At 31.8% G+C, this 23105-nt stretch overlaps 1 protein-coding gene across 17 annotated transcripts in view; it reads right to left on the reverse strand.

Moving 5' to 3' along the window:
- The window catches only part of FOXP2 (forkhead box P2), a 244700-nt gene that overhangs the window by 41064 nt on the left and 180531 nt on the right, over nucleotides 1–23105 (reverse strand). For 3 of the 17 annotated variants that reach the window (XM_006910607.1, XM_006910611.1, XM_006910599.1), the window contains 5 exons: nucleotides 22435–22614; nucleotides 20678–20855; nucleotides 10519–10732; nucleotides 8776–8880; nucleotides 1360–1447 (listed from right to left, as the gene is read on the reverse strand). In XM_006910607.1, coding sequence (XP_006910669.1) covers nucleotides 1360–1447; nucleotides 8776–8880; nucleotides 10519–10732; nucleotides 20678–20855; nucleotides 22435–22614 — 765 coding nt within the window. Of the gene's footprint in view, nucleotides 1–1359; nucleotides 1448–8775; nucleotides 8881–10518; nucleotides 10733–20664; nucleotides 20913–22434; nucleotides 22615–23105 lie in introns of all 17 variants that reach the window. The other 14 variants (XM_006910609.1, XM_006910610.1, XM_006910608.1 and 11 more) reach the window with 10 other exon arrangements.

The raw sequence follows: 23105 nt of genomic DNA on the forward strand, positions 1-23105 counted from the left end.
CAGTAACAAGTTACTGAAACCATAAATTAGAAGGCCCATGGTGTCTCTTTAAAGTCCTGTGGACACTGTTAGCAATGGACTAGTGCCAACAACTGTGAAGGGGTGAAGGGTTCTCAAAGCAAAGTGCCTGCCAGGATTGTCTACACACTTCATGCATTCCCACTGAGGTCCAGTTAGTGCCCCCTGCAATCTGCCATCATCAATCTAATTCAATAGAGTGACAGAGACCAGGCAGTGTGAAACGCTGAACTCTGCCACAGAGTCAGCATCTACACTTGCACTGGGTCTCATTACAAGTGATGGACCTTACTTTTCCATCAGTCAGACACAGCAGAAAAAAAAGGCATAATTGGTCACACTGCACACTGTATAGTCATCAGCCGAACACTTCTGTTTTACTCTACCTTTTATAAATAGTAAACAGATTTACAAAAAGCTTTTTAGAACTATATCTGTAATGATGCTTTTTGTGTGTTCTTGATTATTTTACAAGTCAAAATAAAATATTTTTAGCAGCTCACTGGAAAAATGCTATGACTTGATAGATTTAAAACAATTCAAGACGTAGTAATGTGTAAGGAAAAATAAATTGTATGTTTAATTAAATGAAACAAAGTATTGATCTGATTGAGAAAAAATAACTTTAAGATGAAATATTAGAGGAAGTTTTAAAGAGTAAAAACATAATAAGAATATTTATGCTGATATAATTGCTTTCTAATCGGTTTTATGAGTTCTATTTATTTTTTGGCCAAATAATGTTTCAATATTAACTGAAATGTTTTTTTAACTTAAATTAACAGCATTTGATACAATACATATATTATCACCTGTGATATTATAAATGATTTGCCATTACTCCAGGAAAAATGAGCCTTAAAAATTTTTGTTAAGTTCTTTAATTAAAAATACACTAGAGATAAGAAAGAAAAAGGTTTTTCTCAAGGTATTATATTACAGGCATGATGCTGTATAGACTTTTTGCTATAATATACAATCTAATGAAAAAATCAAAATTAGCTCATGTAAAAACTGTTTCCACAATAAAAGTCATATTCAATTGGGGGTTTTGGTCTAACCTCTATTAGAGAAAACTTAGATTTAACTCTTCTGGGATATTTAAATGTATATGATGTAGTCTAAAGATTATATAATTCTACATGATACTATATTAATCTACCCTGAGTTATCAATCATTGCCATCATTATAAACAATCTAAAATTTCATTTATTTCTATTAGGCATTGTGTTAAAAAAACAAACAAACAAAAAATCCAAAGTCAGAATCTGCCCATTACTAAATTTTAGCCTCTAGAAATCTGAGAAAGGTGTCCATTTAGGGCGGAGCATTTGACAAACCTGTATTTCTAACTGTTGCACCACCTGCATTTGCACTCGACACTGGGCAGTGCTTCGGTCATCCAATGCATGTTCATTGTTAAGGTGCCTAAATAAACATAAACATAAAACAGAATGTTGAGCAATGTCTATCTCAGTGGCATATGCTCCACTTAAAAAGCACTTACATTAAAGTCTTATGTTCCTCTACAGTGGCAAAAGGAACACCTTGAAACTATACAGCAAAAAGTTAAGTATGCATATGTGTTTAGTGAAAATTATTTATGTAATATAAAGAGACCTTTCAGATAGCAGAAAATGTCATTGTCTCTAAGCTTATCAGTTATTACAAAAAAAAATTTTTCTTTCCAAACCATTTATAGAATAATAGTAAATTATTAGATGTACTTCATACACTCATGTCATTTTTTAAAAGGGCAACTTATAAATATATAAACCAAAAGTAATTCTAAAGAGAACAAAGGCAATTCTCTATTTCATTTCTGTTAAAACAGTTTGTGGTTCCTATGATGTTATTTAGTGAGCAATGTCTTATATCACCAGGATGTGGTGTGAATTATGTAAATACGGCAAATCATCATCCCATGGAACCCAAAATACTTATGAAGAATGATCACTTGCTGTTTTTGATAAATAAAGTACATTGAAGATTCTGATAATCAGAAGCAAAAGATTGACATTTCATATATAGTGTCCTATTTGGGAGACACCTAACCTAATCTTTACAAAAGTGGTGAAAGATAAGGCATTCTCATGATCATACTCTCCTCTTAAATATGTATTAGTCGATTATCATTATTTGTTATTATTACATCATGTTTAAAAAGATCTCCTTAATGAGTGGTATGTTAATACATCAAAAATAGTTTAGTAGAGCATCTCCAATGAACATGAAAATATTCAATAATATACACTTTGTAATTTATAATATATATTTGCTGCCTCCTAAAATAAAAAAATAATAATCTTCAAGTAATTTAATATCCTTTGGTGTGTCTATTTCACCAGTGGGCAAACTAAGGCAGCAATTTAAGAGATATTCATATCAATGCATGTAAGTGAAACATTTAACAGAATATTCACAAAATTAAGTAAAATTTTATATATTTATCCATCTGGGCTCAAGTATCATTTAGATGGTATAATAGCCTAAAAAAGCTTAGAATAACCTTAAAATCAGTATACTGAATTCAACAAATAAGTTTTTGTGCCCAAATTATTTACCTATACTTCTTAAAATTAATAATGAAGCAGAAAATACTATATAGACACATATGTTGAAGAAGAATCAAAATGGTGTTTCTGAGACAGAACTAATATATAAATTAGTACGTTTATTTATTAATTGATCTAGATTCAGCAATTAGAAACCTTTGTTCCGGTCTACCCTTTCCCTTGAAAAATTAAATCAGTTTTAATACCTTCTCATTGATCATAACATCAAAATCTCCATGCATCTTGACACAATTGTCATTCTTGGTTGAAGGGAAACTGCAGACTAAAATAGTGAGGTGTATCAGGTCATGTCTGAGATGTGTGCTTAGAGTGCAGGAGAGGCACTTCCACTATACTCATCTGCCCCTAACTCAGCTCTGTTCAGTTCTGTTATGAATCTACCTGGAATGAGAACTAAAATTCACTCACATTTTCTGGAAAAGAGGCATGAAATGCTACAGTAAACCAGAGGCTAGCTTATAATGTAAAGTGTCACTAATTCCTAATAAATAGGGTCTTTAAAAATTGTTTTTCAGGTGTTTTTCCCAAAAACTTTAATGAAAATAAAGTAATTTTCTATCAGCGTACTACAATGGTAGTTGTGTTCTTAAAGCTTAATATTGCTGTGTTTTCTTAAGGTATTTTCCACCATGAACTCTTGGGGAACACACATATATTTATTCCACAGTCAGTCTAAATGATGAATATTTTACAAATGCTTCGGCTATACACAAAGATTAGTATATAAATGGAGAAAGATAACTAGAATATACAGCTTCACAAGAAAAGATATATTCAGTATAACATGTTTATTTTTGCATGAAATCACTTTTTAAAAAGGTTTTTCACTTTTGTTTACTTCTTAGTGATAATTATTGTCCTATATTTAAAGAACTAAAAAAAGTACAAAATGTTTGCATTATATTCTTGGGTCTTAGAGACCTATTCAATTTATCTATGCAGCTTTTATTAGAATAGAGACTGTAGACTACAATAATAGTCAATGAGGTTTTGTCTTGATTGAATTTTTCAGTGAAACACAAAAGAACCTTGCCATTAAAATAGTCCTTTATTCTCCTGTATGAAGGCGAAAGGTTTTTAAAGTGTTGTGATGTTCAGTAATGAGCCTCTATCTAAATTATCATTGGTGACAAACTCACAAAGCACTTTTCGAGGACACATAGTTATGAAATGCCAGAGCTGCCACTTTCTTTCCTGTAATTATAGGCTAGCTTGCAGCCCTTCAATGATCATTTATAGAACAGCCTCCAGTGGATTACTGAGAACTTGAAAAACACATACATACCTCTGCCACATCTCCCTTCTCCTTTCCTCGCTATTGTTTACCAGTGATATGTAAAATAATAGTTCCTATTCATTCTCCCTACTTAATTATGCCAATCAAAGTACAGAAATAGTGTCGGATATAAATACAATGCAATAAGACTAAATAAATAGGCTGAATATTAATATTAAATTATGAATTTATGTATTTATGACTATTTTATGCCCAAATTATTCTCTTTTATGTTTTTATAACTATCTCAGGTACTACACATATTGCTGTTCAAATTCTCTATGATTTATAAATCAAGAATGAGATAATACTGAAAAATGAGAGGATTGGTGGATTTTCTCAGTCAGTGCCTAATTGCTGTTTCAAAATGCATATGCAAAGGGACATTTCATTAATCATTTAATCATGTCCCTTGCAGGAAGTTGGAACTAATGTTGCAAATACCCTTTTCATATGACTGCTCCATAATACTATCTTATGCATTTGATATATTGCCTATGTCATAAATTATAGCTGCTTATAAAGGACCAAGTATGATTGTTATCTCTGAAGATGCTTGTTACAAAATCTTTATTAATTTCCTTTTTTTTACTTATTGGTAGTTCTATTTCACAGCTTCATACTGGCCAACAATAATACTCTTCCTGATGGCAAAGGTCTGTAAATTACCCATGCAATCACTAACACCATTTCACAGGCCTGTTCTACTTCTACTGTTCTGCTAACAAGGCGATTACACACAAATTACTGAATGTCTATGAAATATTTAAATGCATTCTACTCTACTATGCATTAATAAGAGCAAAGCAAGCTCTGGAATTCTGGTTAGCTCCAGTCCCTAATGTCCCCTAATGAGCCTCTTACCGAGACTGCAGTTCAAACAGAGAGGTGAAGAAAAAATGCAAAGGGTGCCTTCAGAAAGGCGGCACTGAACAAACATTGTGTGAGCCAGTTCTAATTTATGGGTCACTTTATAGGTATATTGATTTTTGTTTTCAAAATGGAATAAATGATGTGGTCGACTGATGTTCTTTCAAAACTGCATTGAATCTGTGTGCTAGGTAGGTAGTCTGGACTGGAAAAAAACATAAATAGGCAGTCAAATTCTTTCTAAAAACAATTAAGCAAGCATTTCAGAAAGATGAAAAGTAGGAAAAGATCCTTCCAGTTTATTTAATACATAATTCTCTTTAACGAAGCTTTTAAATTATGAATGTGTGTGGTACTTAAATTATATACACCCTAGATTAGTAATTCAATTTTAACCTCTGGATTTTTCAAATTCATTTAAAGTTATAGCATTTTATAAGCTAAAAAGGGATCAGACTTAAATCCAACTACGTCGGAGACCATTTTAACAAAATGTTTCACTTGCATATCACTGGTGTTTGATTTATTTTGCATCAAGCTTTTTATGTTTAAACACTGACAGGAGTTTAAATACAAAATGTTAGCTGTCACTATTCATTTAGCTGATTATGTGAGATGCCTTAGTTTTGAGAGATGGGGGCACTGTCACCAAAAGAAACAACATTCTGACAAGTTCAAAGAATGCTTTCTTGAGGTCATAATTTTGTAGCCATGCTGCCTAGTCAAAGACAAAGAAATAGACAATACATTGTAAGTAAAAGCATAATTTTAGAGTAGTCAGCTGCAAGAAAAAAAATACAACAAATTTCCATTAAATAAACTACTTCCACTACCTTTTTTGTTGCTCTTTATACAATGTCGAGCCTTAAAAATTTATTCTTTGTAAATAAACTTAATTCACTTATCATCAACTTATTACTCTTTAATATACTAATAGTTTTTACATACACTGACCATTCTGCCTTTCTTCAAAGATAGTACATCGGATCCATCTTTGTATCTCAGACCATGTTTTATCTGCTGGCATCTGCACATGCAGATTCAAGAACACTTGTCTGCTAAAAGGAATGTTATATTGTAAAACTTTTGGTTTTAGCTCTAAAAGTCAATCCATCTACATTTAAGCTGATTTAGGTCCAGGGAACGATCATTTATTTTGTAGCCAAATTGTATTAAAGTTTTGTCAGATGTTATTACACTTTGACATTTTCAAGACATTAATGAAGAACTAGTATTTAGGTTTTAGTGATCTAATGAGATCTTCGATTAGTGCTTAGACAAATACTTAGCGTCTGTCAACACCTACATTATAATAACATTCAAAAATTTTCCTAAACACCTGTTTTTAGCCTAGCCTTTCTTCATCTTTTATTTTTCTGCTTTTATCTTGGCTGTTACAGATAAGAGTTTCTAACTTTGTCCTAAGTATTTTTATTCAATAGGAAATAATACTTCAATTGAATATTAAAGTATATATGTATGTATGTACGAATATGACTATGAAGGCATGTTATACATAAGCAACTCTCCTCTGATGGCTTTTCATGTGGTGCTGGGCAAAATTAGAGATTCTACAAATTTGGAAATGTAATGTGAAAAAGAGAATCAATACATTTTCTATTACCCTTTGTTATTTAACAAATTAAGTGATAATAGATAGTTTACTTTTATTTCAAACCAATAGATAAGTTGTCTGATACCCAAGTAAAGCTCGAGCTATACAATTTATTTCTAATGCATTTTAGGAATAAAAATGCCACAAAAATATTTTCTCAAAAACAAAACTTTCACAATAAACACTGGCTATAAAATTTCCAGAAAATGGATAAACAAGAAAACTCAGAACTAAAATCTTTCACAGCTTTGACTTGTCCGACACTTTTGTTCCAAGACTCTCAATTATCTGCACTATTACAAAAGAAAAGCTAAATCTTCTTTCCAAAAAAATCTGTATTAGTGGTGTACCTTCTTCATTTCACTTTCCATACAGACAGTAAGTACATTTTTTTCTGAATAACTGAAATTAATTTAATAAAATTATTATTTTATTTCTCTTCAAAGTTCACATACATTTTAAGTAAAACACAATACCAGTATGGAAATATGTCTAATTAATATTTCATTTCAGTACTGTGCACTGGCATTAACTTTATTAACAGAAATTACCACAGATCTTTGAGTTAGGGAATCTAAAGCATATCATAACAAAAATGAACTAAAAGAAAGGCTTTAAAATCTACTGTCATTTGTTCTGTCATCCCTATAAAGTTAATGGTTTGGAAAAATGGTCACTCTTTGGAACCAAAGTTGATATTTAATTGAAAGGAAATTATTTTTTAATTGTAATTTTTCATTTTAAAAAGTATTAGCATGATTATGAAAAAAGAAGCATAGAAAGTAAAATGAGGGTTCCTATTCATCTGCTTGTTAGTAATAAAAATATATATAAGTATTTGAGATGAATAAAAATGCTTCTTTCCATGTGCTATAAAGGAAATCATACTGAAGAAAGAGTATGTATATTTTTCTTAAAGATTTATCTTGAATTTTGTCAGAAAGAACTACTTGGAGCAATAAAATGTGTGGTGATTGGGCTAATTCTACAGCTTAAATTACCATACTGAGGAGACAGAAACAATAGTCCTATAAATAATCTTAAGTATAAGGAATAATATAACAGATTAAAAATTACTAACATATCCAAATGAAGAAATATGAAATTAGTTGTTGAAAGAATTAATATGGCTATATTCTGTCTTTATTTTAACAAATGTTATTTTTCTTAGAGGAAAACTTTAACAAAGTTACCTAACATTTTCGATGCTCTCTTTGCCAAGAACGGTCAAATAAGTTTCATACCCAACAAAATGGTAGCTCAGAACTGTTTTTGTATAAGAGGAGTGCACATTTTCATTTCAGAACGTTTTAAAAAGCCATAGTAGTATAGAAAGCAAATTTTCTTTTAATTGGTCAGGAACAAGAAAAGGTTTTCAAAAAATCCTTGTGGAAGTCTTACTGTAATTCAGTTATAAAATTATTATGATGCCAAGTACTTGTACCTTGTTGTTAAGGTACTTTTGCTCTATACCCCGTAGTCTACCATTTGTAAACACATCTTTTTGATGTTTCTGCCAACATCCTGGCAACAAAGCAGTGCAATTTCAAATGAGCTAATTAACTTAATTGTTGATGAAGCATGAAACAGTTCATTCACCCTGTTAGCTGCTCCATGACAACATAAGAGTCTCAGCCTGTGAAGTCACTTATCTCCATAAACCTATCTATAGCTCGCTGTTTAAATCTCTTGTATACCGGAATTGTGCATGGAAAATGTTTCATGAAAGATGCATATCCTCACTTAAAAAAGAACCTTTTAAGAATTAAAAAAAAAAGTCACTGTATGAAGAAATTAAGGATACACCAAGTTTTGATTTTAAGCTTGAGAAGCCATATAACCTAACACACAAACATACAACCATGTATGTTTCTTTACGATTATGAGGGCAACAAGTATCAATGTGGATGAAATATAGTTATTTTAAAGCTTTATCTATTAACTTTCATTTCTTTATGCTTCTTGAATATGTATTTGAAATACCACTATTTAAAGTAAGGGACATAAAGCCTGCAATTAAACAGTAAACCTATAAAATGTCTGTTTGTTTAAAAATACATATATTATATGACTCCACATAATTTTACTTGAAATTTTTATTGAAAATTTAAAATTTAAGCGAACCTGGAAAACATATTTTTCAACTATTGACGCTATTATAGTGGGCTGATATTTTTCATTCATTTAAAAATCCATATTGAATAGTTTGTAAATATTCACATGAAAAGATAAGGATAAAGAGTTAACCTTCTCAGCCTGACTTTGCTAACCCACTTCTTGGAACAGACAGAAAACTTAGAGTGTGCTTCATTGTGGACCTTTACTTTCCTCCTTCAGCTTTCTTTGGTTTATTTATAACAACGTGCCTAAAACTCCCACATATTCCACTCCATCCCTTAAAAAAATACAAAAAACCTACTTTAAAAACTGTCCAAAATCTTCACAAATGCTTTCACAGCCTGGCCATTTGCAAACTCCATGACCATAGAGAGTGTGAGAGGCCCCAGTCTCCTCATGTGATGAGCTGTAGCAAAAGAACAGGGCATCAGATTCATCTCAAGAAGCCATAATCGTTGCAGGCTGCTAGCTCCTGTCAGGTTACGATCAGTGACAAACAGGTCAAAACAGGTCAATTCAGCTCAGAGCAGTCAGAAAAATTTAATCGTTCTATTGAATAGTTCAACTGCCAAGGCTAGATGATGTTCCAATTAGAGGAGAAATAGAGCCAAAGATGACTGTTAATAAAGGATGAAAAACTAAGAGGACTGTATAATATCATATGCTAATCCTGCCATATGACCTTAATGTTACATTTACCTCTAAATAAAAAATATATATTCATATGTAGTCAAGTGAAAAAGCAAACCTATATTATTAAGAGAGTAATAAGATTTTTGAACTGCTCTTTTTAAAAAAGATATAGACATTCTGAATCATTTAAATTATTGAATATTTATGTGTGATACATATATATTTATACTGTAACAGCTGATTTAAAAAATTCAACTTTGGAACAGTGTTCATTAGCTATATCCATCTACAGTGATTGAAGACTTTTGATAAGTACTGTATCACATACGGGAATCCTAGAGAAATCAACCAACTTCTAAAATATATAAACATAAAATTAATCCCAAATAAAACAACAGTATGAAAGCATTCAGAGGTGTAACATTTTATAATAATGTAAGCGAACAACAAAATTTTTTCATGATACTCAAGTGAAGACCAGAAACATCACCAAATTATAACATTCTATTTTAAACTATACTGTAATTAAACATCTTTGAAAAAAAATATTTGTTTATGAGAAAGAATTTGTTGCAACTAGGCAGATATTCATATTCTATAACAGAACACTGTCATTATACTACACTTAAATTTGAATTTAGAGATATATATCATATAAGTCCTAGCCACTTTGTTAAAAAAAATCCTACACTTATGTTTCATCTTTAAAAAATATATTTTTCAAGTTGAACAATATTTTAGCTTATATATTTTATGTAAATTACTTTAAAAAACATGATTAGATAGCCATATGCCTGAATAAATGGAACTAAATGAACAAAAGTGCATGAGTTCTCTTCTTAACAAAACTAGTCTCTATACACTTAAAATAAAACAGTAAGTTTAAAAATTTACATAATGTACTCAGTGTTGGTAACTGAAATCAAATATTTTTTTTTATTTATGGATTTTGAGTCAAATTTGTTCAGAAAGTTGTGACCATAAGTTTGTTTTAATATATTTATAAATTTCAGCATATTTATGTTTATATATATCTATAATTATTTGAATTAATAATTCAAATTAATAAATAGTCTTTAATTATTTGAAACTGATTAAGTTAAAAATGGTAAAATGTTCTCATAGCATTTGGGTTAATCACAACATCTTAGCCACAAAAATATATTGACACAATAATTCCACATTCACTTATTAAAAAATAACTTTCTTCAGGCAAATTCCCACTGTATCCATCAAACTGCCGGTATTTGAACTAATTTTGTAACATAAAATAATATATTAAATAAAGGTATCCGATTAATTTGTTGTTTTACACATTTTGCCCCTGTACAAATAATAATTATTAGTTTTATCAATGGTTAAAGTAAAATTTGGTGATAGATAAACATAGAATAAATCCCATGAGGTTTACCTGTCTCGCCTTGCATTTAGAAGTGAAGACTGTCCATTCACTATGGAATGATGTGTTATTGGTGGTGACACTTTGGAAGTGGTGGAGGAGGTAGTAGAGGAGGAATTGTTAGTAGTGAGGTCTAGCCCTCCATGTTTAATGCCATTGTCTTCCATACTGTGAACTCCAGTCACTTCTTTCCATAACTGCTGAATCTCAGCAGGACTTAAGCCAGCTATAAAATGAAAGAAAGCTCTACTAATATAACAAAGCAAAGTTCATATAATGAGATTAGTGTTATTAGGGTTGATGCCAATAATAAAACTGATGTTACGGGCATAATTAATATACAATATTAAGTACTTTATACCATCAGTACCATAGCTTTTCTCTTGACTATTCAGTTATTTGCTAAAGACTGCCAATTTGGGAATAATATTGGGAATAACAGTGGTTGGAATAACAACAAAGATTAACAGAAAAATAAATCCAGCAAGTTCTATCTGAAGATTAAGCTACTCAACTTTTAACATAGGTTTTACTTATTGCTAGTATTGTTTTTATCAGTAAGGAAGTGAAAGAGAAACAAATTTAGAAATAAGACATCAAGAGAAATGAAAAGAAAAAAAGAAGTAAGGAGAGTAAACAAAAATGTCAGAGAAATATAGTAAACACAACTCAAAATAAAACTGGATTTGACAATTTGGTTATTTTGATATTTCTCAGACAAGCGACTGAAATAATTGGATTTCATTTTGAGGTCCTGAATAAGCCAATGTGCTTAATAACATGGATCAATTAAACAGACAATATCTAAACTTCTCCTTGTTTTTATGACTAACAGAATAAAACTACTACTCATTTTAAACAACTCCTTGGCTCAGATTATGCAAATTTACCTGATTTATAAAGAATGAAAATAAAAAAGCTAAGCACACTCTTTTAGCTTTTAATTATAATTTTCAAACAAGGAATTGAGAGACTATTTGTAGTATTTGACTTATACAATAGTACTTTTATGTGTGAAGTACTGTGCCTTCATACAGTCTTTATATATCTTATGCTCTAAATTTAATCCTCACTACAGTCCAATGGAGTTGATATTTTTATTTCAACAAATTATGGATAAGGAAACAAAGTGGGAATGAGGTTCAAAACTATCTCCAAGGTCATAAATCTTATATGCAATAAAGCTATGATTTAAATCCAGGCAGTCTGACTTAAATGCCTTTGCTCTTAAACTATTATATTAAAAATGTGAAAATTATTGAATAAAGATATACAAAGAAAATGTAGTTGTAATTACAATTGCTGTCATTTATTGAACATCTACTATGTCTGATACTTTATAGTCATAATCTCAATTAACTGTAACTGAAGTTAGAAATCATTACATTTTACAGATGAGGATGTGGAGGCTCAGAAAGATGAACTATGTTGCCCCAAATCACTAAGCTCATAAATAGTAGAGACAATTCAAACCTAATGTCCTGTGGCTACAAAATCAATGCTCTTCATTATTATGTTTATCTACAACATTGAATGAAAGTACTAAACAAACTATCTTCCCACCCCCACAACTCAACATATATCTATATTAGATGGTACAGTGATACTGATTGATTAGAAGGTGTGTGGGAGTGGAGCAGGATGGAACAGGCAGGGGAGAGTGGAGAAAGATAACAGAATATGACGGTGAGGAGAGTGAGCCTTTTCACCTCTACCCCTGCAAGTGAAAAAAATCACTGATTATAGCGGTAAGTAGCCCAAAGTGACAGAAGAAGTCTCACTGCTCCACACATAACTTCTGGGTCAAATTATTCATGACAATGGTAAGTTTAAATTGCTATGCCTATCTCCATTTCACATAGATAGTTTTACTGAAAACTATCATTTTGGTGATTCTGGCTCCTCATGATTTTAAGACACAGCCTGAGACTAAAGAAAAGATAGGATAACTCAGGTTTCCAAAGTTATTAAAAATATTTTTTTGATGAAAAAGAGAATAGCTTAATAAAGTAAGGTATTTCTATTACATAGGAAACAATTTCTATATAAAGATCAATAATTACTGCTTTAATTCTAGTTTTAATCTAGGATTCTGAAACTTTTCTGCTTTTAACTTTTTGATTACAGGTCTGTGTGTGGTAGGTGTCCTAACAGCCAAACTCCATTAGCAAATCCTTTTTTGTGATAGTATCAACATGTCTTTTGTATCAAAACTCTCAGCATCTCACTTGCTACCTTTCTGCTGCACCATTAGCTCTTGCGTGGACCACTACTATAGCTTCCTGCCTGTCTTTCAGCTTTCACCTTGCCTTTGTATATTTTACTCTTCATTTATCAGCCAGAATTTCTTTTTAAATGTAAATTAGGCCATGGCACTTCCCAGGCAATGTCTTTCCAATGTCTTTCCGGAACATTTAGAAAAAACAAAACAAAACAAGAAAAGAAAAAGAAAACACCTTACTATGGCCTATGAAGTGCTGGCATTTACCACCTGTCTTTTGCTGCCTCTCTGACTTCACTCTCTCTACATTTCATTCTGTTATAATTGCCTTCTGCTTATTCTCGAATGCATCAAACGTTTGCTCTCTTTCCAGCTATTGTTCTAGTTGTTCCCACAGCCTGGGTACCCTGGTTGCAGATGTTCCCATGGTTCCCTCCCTCACTTCCTCTGAGAGGTCTTGGACTACACTGTCAACCATTGGCCCTCCCTACCCTGCCTTCTATCATTCTCTATGATTTCAGTCTACTTTGTTTCTTTAGAGCATTTAGCAGTCTCTGAAATTATATTATTTATTTGTTTGTTTTACTTATCATCAGTCTCCCTCTACTATAATTTAAGCTTAACAAGAACAGAAATTTCTTATTTTATAGGTATATTCCCGGTGCCTAGAATAGTGCTTGGTATGTGCTCAATGAATATTTGTTGATTTCATTGATTTTAAGAGATTCATACAGTTCTCGAAGACATCTTGGTTTCCACATGGAAGTTCTGTGGTTCTTAAACAACATATTCTTTATGAATATTGCTACTCTGTAAGGCCAATGTCTAAAGAATTATAAGTGGTACTTGATTCTAACAGAATAAGCAGCTAATAAAATTTTGTGTCTCGGCTAAAGACTCAGTTGTTTTTAGAGGTTGTGTCAGTTAAAGATGTTTTCAATAATTTAGTTTTTGTATTTCATTAATAATTTATTTTACCTAAGTCTCTGCTTACCTTTCAAAAGTAGATTTCTATTATATTATTCTTTTTACATTGAAAATTAGTGGTATTAGCATAGTATCACAATGAAATGGTAATAGATACAAGCACATAAACATTTGATGAATAAATAACCTGTTCACTATCCAGATAATGATTCTTAATTAAAAGGAAGAGGAAATGGTTTTTAATATTATAGGTAAGGGGAAGAGAATACATTACATCAAAAAGATATTCCTGTTAGCTGGGGTTCTCAAAAGTGTCTGTATATTATAATAACTTGGGGATATTTCAAAACTTCCAGTGCCCTGACCACAGCCCAAATCAACTAAATCACAATGTCTGGTGGCAGGACCAGGCATCAGTAGTTTTGGAAACTCCATGATGATTCTAATGTGAAGATAACTTGGGGAAAAAAATTTAAAAGTAAGGCAAAGTTTTTACATCTACAATTTCCTTAACTTTTTTCTATGGATACAAAACTATGAATATGAAACAACTCACCAATCAATTTTGTACAATTTTGAAAGTTTTGTAAGTTTAGAAGTTTTGATGATTTCAAGAATTAATTTATTTTTCCCTCAGTAATATAACAAGTTCAGTATTTCCTACACTGTTCTATAGAACAGCACTCTTCTAAACACTTTAATCTAAGAGTTCTAGGAGGTCTGTGGTCTCTGTCTGGGACACTTATGATTCATGTTAACATGTAAAACTGTTCTGAGTGTCTAGGAATTAAGAAAACTTGAATCTTTTTTTAATTCAGTGTTTTACAATAATATTAGAAGGGAAAAACCCCTCCAATGAACCCCTTCAACAATTACACTAATTTATTTTAGTCTTAAAACAGCAGGCATAAACTTAGGATTCATCAAGTGATCTCCAGTCCAGTCCCCTCCCTTCGATTGCAGGCTGCCTATTCATAATCTTAACAGATGTTTCAAAGCTTACAAATTCAAAACTAAGCTCCTGTTTGTATAGCTTCTCTGACTCCAACTCACTTCTCTACTAGCTTTCTTTGTTTCTTTTTTATTTAACAGATACTTATATGGTGCTTCTGATATGCCAGTCACTTTTCTAAGTGCTTCACACATGACAACTAATCTAATACCTCAAACCATTATTGCTGCTGTTGCTGTTTAGAGATGAAGACACTGAGGCACAGAAAAGTTAAGAGACTTGCTCTACAGCTAATGCATGGCAAAACTCCCTCACATTTTTAGGTCATTACTTACATATTCCCTTCCCAGGACTTCTTCCCTGGCCACCATGTTTATAAGTTCAATTCTTCCCATTTCCTACTGTTACTTTATTTCCTCCTATCCTTACATTAAAATTTTTGTCCTTAGTACTTACCACTATATATTTACTTAATTTAATGTCTATTCTACACTAAAGTGTACGTTTTATGTTGGCAGAGATTTTTATGTTTTCTTCACTGCTTTATCCCGATTACCTATAAGAGTGCCTGAGGTGAGTGAAAGCTCAATGAATAAAACTTAAAAGATTTTTGTTCAGCTGACCAGAACACTAATATACTGGCAAGCATAATCTTGGAATCAGTGGACTAAGCCATCGTAGAATAATAGTCAACTTGAAATCTTAAGTGAAGATTATTAGATTTTCTTTAATAACATGTCAAGGATACACACACAAACGCACCCTAATGCTAAAAAGTTTCATAATTATGTAATTTTAAAATTCCATAACCATATAAAAATGAACTCTATTCTACTTTTAATGATGACTTGAGCTTGTTCTTCTACACTGCCAGTACTGAAAATAAGCATTAAAAGATTTGTTTTTTCAGAAATTGAATAAATAAAAGGATGAATTCCTAACCAAATTGCATATAACCTCATAGATAAAGCAGTTAATTAATAATTTTTTAATCTTGGAATCAGAGTTTGTGGAGTAACAACTGGGTACCAAACACTCTGCTAAGAATTAATTAAAATTTGATTATTCATATCTAGATTATATATCCTTTGGACACACAGGTTTAAAAATTTCAGTGGTTTTACTTATTGGTAAAAATTACATTAGGACTCTTTTGTGCTCAAAAATAAAAGTTTCTTTCAATGTCCTTTCATTTTCTATGTCCAGTAATTAGTTTTAAAGTTAAGTAAAAGCATTTTATGCATTATGATATAAGATAAATCTACTGTGAATTTTTAATTAACTTATTTACTTATACTCTGCTTCTTTTCTAGGGTTTCTTCTGACTAAAAGTAAGAAAAGCAAATTTTGGTAGGAGTATTTATATCATTCATATATTTTATTGAACAAATTTGATATTAAGCAATTTGAATTATTAAAATATTATCATGTAATTTTTACTTTTCATATTAAATTTTACATTTTGAAAAAGTAGTATACACACTTGGCCAAAATAATTAAATAACAGAGAAGTGTATATATTGCAAAATTAAATTTCCCTAACAGCCCTGACCTCTTGGTCCCTAGTTCTCCTCTCCAAAGGCAACCATTATTCAAGTTTCTAGGCTATCCTTCAGAGATCTATGTGTTCATATATAATGTGCCAAACCTAACATATTATTGATTTATATTTGACTAGGGGCTTACTATAACCTGTAGGTATGATACTCATCTTTAAAATGTATGTTTAATGAGAGGTGTACGGAATACACATTTTGTCCAAATGCTGAATTACAGAGGGTAAAGAAATCCCTATTTGGCTGAAACTGAGACCAAAGGCAAACGTTGTAACCAAAGAAGAAACTTCTGAGATATGAGAATACATTTGATATAAAAATTCTTACTATGATTTTAATGCTAAAATTTTTACAGGCAGTATTTTTTAAGATTGATATTCTACTATAAAACAATAATTTCTCAGTTTTCCTCATCGTGAAATTTTAATGTGGCAAAATTGACATTCTGCTTCTTAGTCACCCCTCAAGATATAAAGAATTGATAAATAAAACTTTTTCAAGTCTTATGGCATAAATGGAATTAAATCCATTTTAATATATGCATGCTAGCACACTAAACAATTCTTCAACAATTGGAATTATGATATAATATTCTCCATCTTTCTATATTTTTTACATTTTCTCAAAAGATCACACTTTGAATATTTCCCTATGTATTTATTTTTTATGTTAGTTTTTATACATAAAATTAACAACATTCACAGATAACTTTGCAAAGTTTTATTACTTCAGTAATAAGTGTATATTTATATTTCTGCTTGCTGATGGGAGATTCATTATATAGAACCCCAAAGAAAATTTTCTCTCCAAGTTACAAATTGAAGACTTATGATATTTGAAAGGGAATGCTAAGATGGTAACAATAATTCTGCATAAAATGCATTGTTTATATTGCTCCTGCTGTTACCCTGAATATACAGTGGTGATCTATGCAACCTTACATAATTACAGATAAAGCAAAAAATCAGGTATGCCAGAAATGGTATCAATGTAGGTATTTAGCTATTTAGATTTCCAGAAGCAGAGAATGAAGTCAAAGCCAAATAACTGATTTGGCTAAATAATGATGCCGAGGACAAACATTCCTAACAGCATAAAGGATATCATTATGTTTTATTTCAAAAGACTTCATTTTCTTTATTATTCAACAGTTCTCTGATATCAAGCTCTTCTAGTTCTACAAAGTGTTACTTAAAAATAGTTCTGGCTTGATATCTAGCGTTCCCTTTGGTCTTTCAGATTGGTAACAAAAATGTTATGTTTTAAATAACTTTCCTAAGTTCAAAAATATGCAAAAAGTTGGAATGAAATGTAGATTTTTACCACATATATTTTAGTCCCTATATCACAGTAAACCTGTGAATATATGGTATATTAGGATACACTGACTTCTATCATGTCAAAAACATATCAAAGTTTAAAATATATGTACAATAATTTTCTGTTTTCTAACTTGTAGACAATGATATCTGGTCATGAAAATGTGTCTCTGTGTATTACTAGTTGATATATGAACTATAATATCTATGTAGCAAATTGCTTTATATTCAGTATATTATTTGAGATTGACTTACAAATCCATCCTTTTTTATTTAATTTCTATATACCTATACTCACTCTATACATATACTTAAGGTAATTTAATTGCCTATTTTTCATTACAATTCAGTATTATAGTAATATTCATGATGCCTTTAAATACTTCATATTTAAAATAATATACTTTAAAATGATAAAATACATTACATCATTTTGCAATATAGAGAAAAATGTATAACTCCTACTCTTATCAAATTTATCTGATTATCATATACATATTTTTATATAGTTGAAAAAAGTTATAACGTTGAAAACAGCCTGAGGAAGCTGTGTTAAGTCATGGGGATAAATACTGCAAATATGGTATATTTTTAAGAACTCAATGAGAACATTATTATTGCATATTAATCCTACTCAGTTGTCATATGGCTCTTATTCATGGCTAATTAACCAACCAACCAAAACCTGGTGTAAAGTGGACTGGGAAACTATATAATCAATATATTTAAAATATATAATAAATATATTTAAAATATATATCGTTCATCTGAAATAACCACTAACTAAGGCAGAACTGTTTCTATTCTAACACATACTTCTTTACATCCTCACACTCTAATTTCACAGCACAGCACCAAAAAAATCAGTTTCTTTACTATAGCTGACACATTCTGCCTGTGTTTGGCTGATTGGTCTCCATGATGGCACTTTTTATACTTCTCATCTAAACAGTGGAAAAACATGATAATGACTTTGATCTTTGTTGTTTAAAATATAAATTTTCTGCTCAAACTCAGATATGTTTTCAGATTTACTTCCTTTTCCTCAATGTTCTCCATCCTGCGCATTTTCTCTCTCATATACCTTATAGAGTGTACAAATAAAATAGAAAAAGATAATTATATCAAAAGAAAGCTCAGAAAAGAAGAGAAAATTTTCATTTAAAAACTATTAGAATGGTTATATCATAGTATAAGCATAATAAATTTCCTAGTTCAGCAAGATATTTATTTGTTTGCTTATTTATTTTGCAGTCTAATTTTTATTTTTTTTCATTTACATTTGATATTCAAAACTACTTAATATTAGTTTCAGTTGTACAGCATGGTAATTAGACATTTATGTATTTCTTAATCCCTTCATCTTTTGTACCTAGCCCCCAGATATATGTGTATGCTTGTTTTGAAAGAATGCAGGCTAGCATATATATTTCAAATAAGTTACATTTTATTTCTATGAACATCTATTTTAAACTTCCCTAAAATGTTTCTTTGAATGGTTTTACTCAAAATAGTCATGGTGGATCATATTTTTCTATGGAGGAGATTCTCATAATTTGATCTCAAATACAGATTTTATTTAAATTTTACTGAAAAAAAATCAGTGAGATGAATTTTTTGCTTCTGTTTTGGTGTAGTTTCTACCAAAGAAATCCATGTTTACATTGAATTAACTTAAAAATTCCTTTCTTTTTAAATCTTATTTATTTATTTGTCCTCAAATTGTTTTTATTTTTCTAAAGAATAATAATATGTGAAAAGAACATTTATTGCTATGGTTACACCATGGTTTATTTTAATTCTTTTTGAAATGACATAGAAAAGTAGCTATTGCTTTGTTTTTTTTTCACTATTTTAATTTTATCTTTCTTGATTTCCTAAGAATGATTCAATCAGATGAATTAGAGGATCTGAAGTCAAGTCAAAGAGGGAATTCTGGGAAAAATAAGCCAAGAAGACAATATTTGATAAAAAGAAAAAGATTGATCATAATGTTATTAATTTCATGTGGCAGAAACAATGATTATGTGCATTTTAAAGACTGTAGTTCATTTAATTTTTGTATATTTGTTTTTCTTTTCTTCAGTGCATCCTATAGTCAGAAAAATGCACAGCAAATACTACTACAATATGAGCCCCTATGTAACAAATATAATTAACTCAAAATTCATTTGGATTAAAGTTTGTTCTAACAAAATCTAAATGCAAATTAGAATATGCTTTTATGAAGTTTAATGAAATATGACTTCTACCTATGTCGAGAATTTTAGCACACAATTTTTTCTACTCCGAACTCTTTCCATTTCCCAAAAGAGTCAAATGATAAATACATAAATTGTATTACTATATGGTATTATTGTACTATCAAAGTACATACAAAATTTTCTTATCAGAAAAAAAACAATAAGAGCACAGTTTAGTTTTTCAAAGCTATTCACAATTCATGCATAAGCAACATTATTTTAGAGAAAATAGGATCAGTCTGGTCCCATAATGTATGATGGGATCCCTTACAGCAGTGGTCCCCAATATTTTTGGACTGGTGCTCCTATGAGAACCTAATGCCTGTAGATCAGAGGTGGACCTGAGGTGGTAATGCCAGTGCTAGGGAGCAGCTGCAAATACTGATGAAACTTTGCTTGCTTGACCACCGCTCACCTCCTGCTGTATGGCCGTTAGTAACAGGCCATAGACCTGTACCGGTCCATGGCCCTGGGGGTTGGGGACCTCTGCCATACAGTATAACTAGGAATATGCACTGCAGAAATACATAAAGCCTCTCTTTTATATACAGGGGTTGCAACGTAAGGATTAGAAACTTCTATCTTTTTTTAATCAGTTGTCAACCAAAACTTATGTCAGTTCATTTATGTTAAATGAGGTATTGTTAGTTTTCTCACTAATCTAATTTTCTGCAGATCTTCAGTATATGTTCAATAGTGCTTGTGTTGCCCTTATAAATTATTTTCTGCCATATGACTAATAAATACACATTTAATATCTACCAAAGCATTTGAAAACAGGGTGTAGTAAAATTTCTGAGTCTTAAAAATAATGTGTCATGCAACTATGTTAATAAAGTTTTAATAATAAACTTGAAGGTCATAAGAACAAAATTTCTCAAGGTATGCGGTGGACCGGCCATGGTAGAAAGTGCAAGATTAGAAATGCAGTATGTACCACATTTTGTATATACCTTGAGGCAGTGATTGGACAGGAAGTGCCGCCTGGCCAGGTGGAATGGAGATGAGTCCCTGACGCTGAAGGCTGAGCAGATGTTGCTGTTGCTGGAGTTGTTGCATCTGGAGAAGCTGCTGCTGGAAGACAAGCTGCTGGGCTGCCAATTGCTGCTGCTGCTGCTGCTGCTGCTGCTGCTGCTGTTGCTGCTGCTGCTGTTGCTGCTGTTGCTGCTGTTGCTGCTGCTGCTGCTGCTGCTGCTGCTGTCAGAAAACCCAGCCCAGTCAACAGCAGAGAACATGATCTACACGAACAGCTCTCATACAGAGAAATGTACATTCCTTTCATTGCCCCAGCGAGCTTTTGAATGATTGTTCCATGGTCAAAGGTCAAGGGCAGAATGCGAACAAGTTCTAGATTTTCAGCTGCCTTTCTTTTAAATATTATACAGCAGCAGAGAACCAGAAATTATTGCATTAAGAGTATGGTACAAAGTCAAGAGAAAGTTTGTAACAAAGGTTCAGAATTTCTAAAAAATTGACTTATTGCAGAGGATAATGAATTTATTTAGACTAAAAAATAACATTTTATAGAAATGGTCAACTTCGACAACAATCTTTTTTTCCAACTTAATAATTTTGATCTGCGGAGGTCTACGAATGTGGTCTCTAGTGTTCTATTAGGAAACTGGGATGTAGCCCTCACAGGAGAGGCCTGTTATCTCTCTCTCTCTTCCTTCTTCTCCTCTCTTGTTGAAATATATTAATGGCAGGATCAGGTTCAAGGCAGAAAAAGAAAGTGCCCTTATTATAAGAAAAAGTATAACTTCCAATTTTGTGAGGCATTATATTAAAAACCTGAGTTCTTTGGACTCGGGAGGGTATGAGAGGCAGTCACACTTCAGAGAAAGACAAGCTGCTGTGGAAGACCTTTCCTTTTTAGTTTGGGAAAAGAAACTTCTGATGCGCTCACTGGAAAACAGACTGCATAATGGAGCAAGTCATGTGGATTGCCCAAAGCCTCCGGAGAAATAAGGGAGCAATTTCTATTCTGTAGTTGATGGCTGTCTGAAATTCTATTCACAAATCCAAACAGAATCAAAGCCTCAGGAGGTCAAAACTGTTTCCTGGACGTTTGCATAATGGGCAGCTTGAAGACAACGGCTCTGATACCTGCTGATCAATTTAACTACTTCAACATGTTTTGTTTGTATTATGTTTATATTTGATGCAGTTTGCTGACAAGTGCAAGCTAGGCCTGAGAAGCCAGCTTGTCAGTTTGATTTATGAGCATATCAAACTGTAACTTTCTACTCGCCACTCCAAACCTACAGTAGCAGTTCATTAATCAGAGGCCTGTGACTTTGAAATCTGTGCTCAACCAGTTTCTCTCCTAGTCTTCCCACCCCCAACAACAGACCAAATTTGCATTCATGTTCTCTGAGCTGCAGCACTAAGAAATATAAAGTTCCCTCACCAACTTAGAGTCTCGGTGAATACAAGATAATCAGTACTTTGTCCACCACACAGCTTGCTCTTTGTACACTGCGATTCATTAGTGAACATTAGACAGCATTAGATTGGAACTCTCAAGTCCCATGTTACAAAAGAGGAGAACATGAGAGTTCTCCTGTCACTGTTATTAAGCTCAGTAAAATATACGATAATGCGTCTTTGACAGCAAGAGCCTTGTGATAGGAAGATCTGAGACCACCCTCAACTCAACTCTTTTCCCAACCTCACATTTTTCTGTACTGATGAGCTGACCAAATCCTACCTCTTTTGCTTGCTTTCCAGGATGTTGCTGTTGCTGCTGCTGCTGTTGCTGCTGCTGCTGCTGTTGCTGCTGCTGCTGTTGCTGCTGCTGCTGTTGCTGCTGCTGCTGCTGTTGCTGCTGCTGCAAAAGCTGAAGATGTAACTGCTCTTGCTGTTTCTTGTAAAACTCTTGTAGTTGTTGCTGAATAAACCATTTTGACTTTAATAAATAAAGGCAAAAGTTTCATGTATTACAAATCTCCTAAACCCTTCTAGACTGGCATACGGTAGGTAGAGTATCAAGATTCGTCTCATGAGAACAACAAAAATATGCATTGGATTCAAGGAGACAGATCTACATACATTTTTTTCCAAGGCAGCTGAAATTTTCCAATCCAGAATCCAAAAATCCCTAAACAAAAGGTATAGAAAATCTGTATTCTAAAGGGCCAGAGCCAAATGAATACCCTAAATTATTACATCTGAGTCCCAATAGCATAAAAATAGATTATACTCTACCATTTGTAAGACCCAAATACATAGCTACATAGAATCAGGTTGTTCAGTTCTTAATGGAAAAAAATTTTAATTCAACAGATATATAGAATAATGTCAGGTAGAAATATGAGCAACTGGCCTATGGTCATCATCATGGAGGACAGCAAAGTAATTAAATATATAAGAATTCAGGTA

This window comes from Pteropus alecto, unplaced genomic scaffold (genome assembly GCF_000325575.1).
Source record: "Pteropus alecto unplaced genomic scaffold, ASM32557v1 scaffold22, whole genome shotgun sequence".
NCBI classification, from domain to species: domain Eukaryota; kingdom Metazoa; phylum Chordata; class Mammalia; order Chiroptera; family Pteropodidae; genus Pteropus; species Pteropus alecto.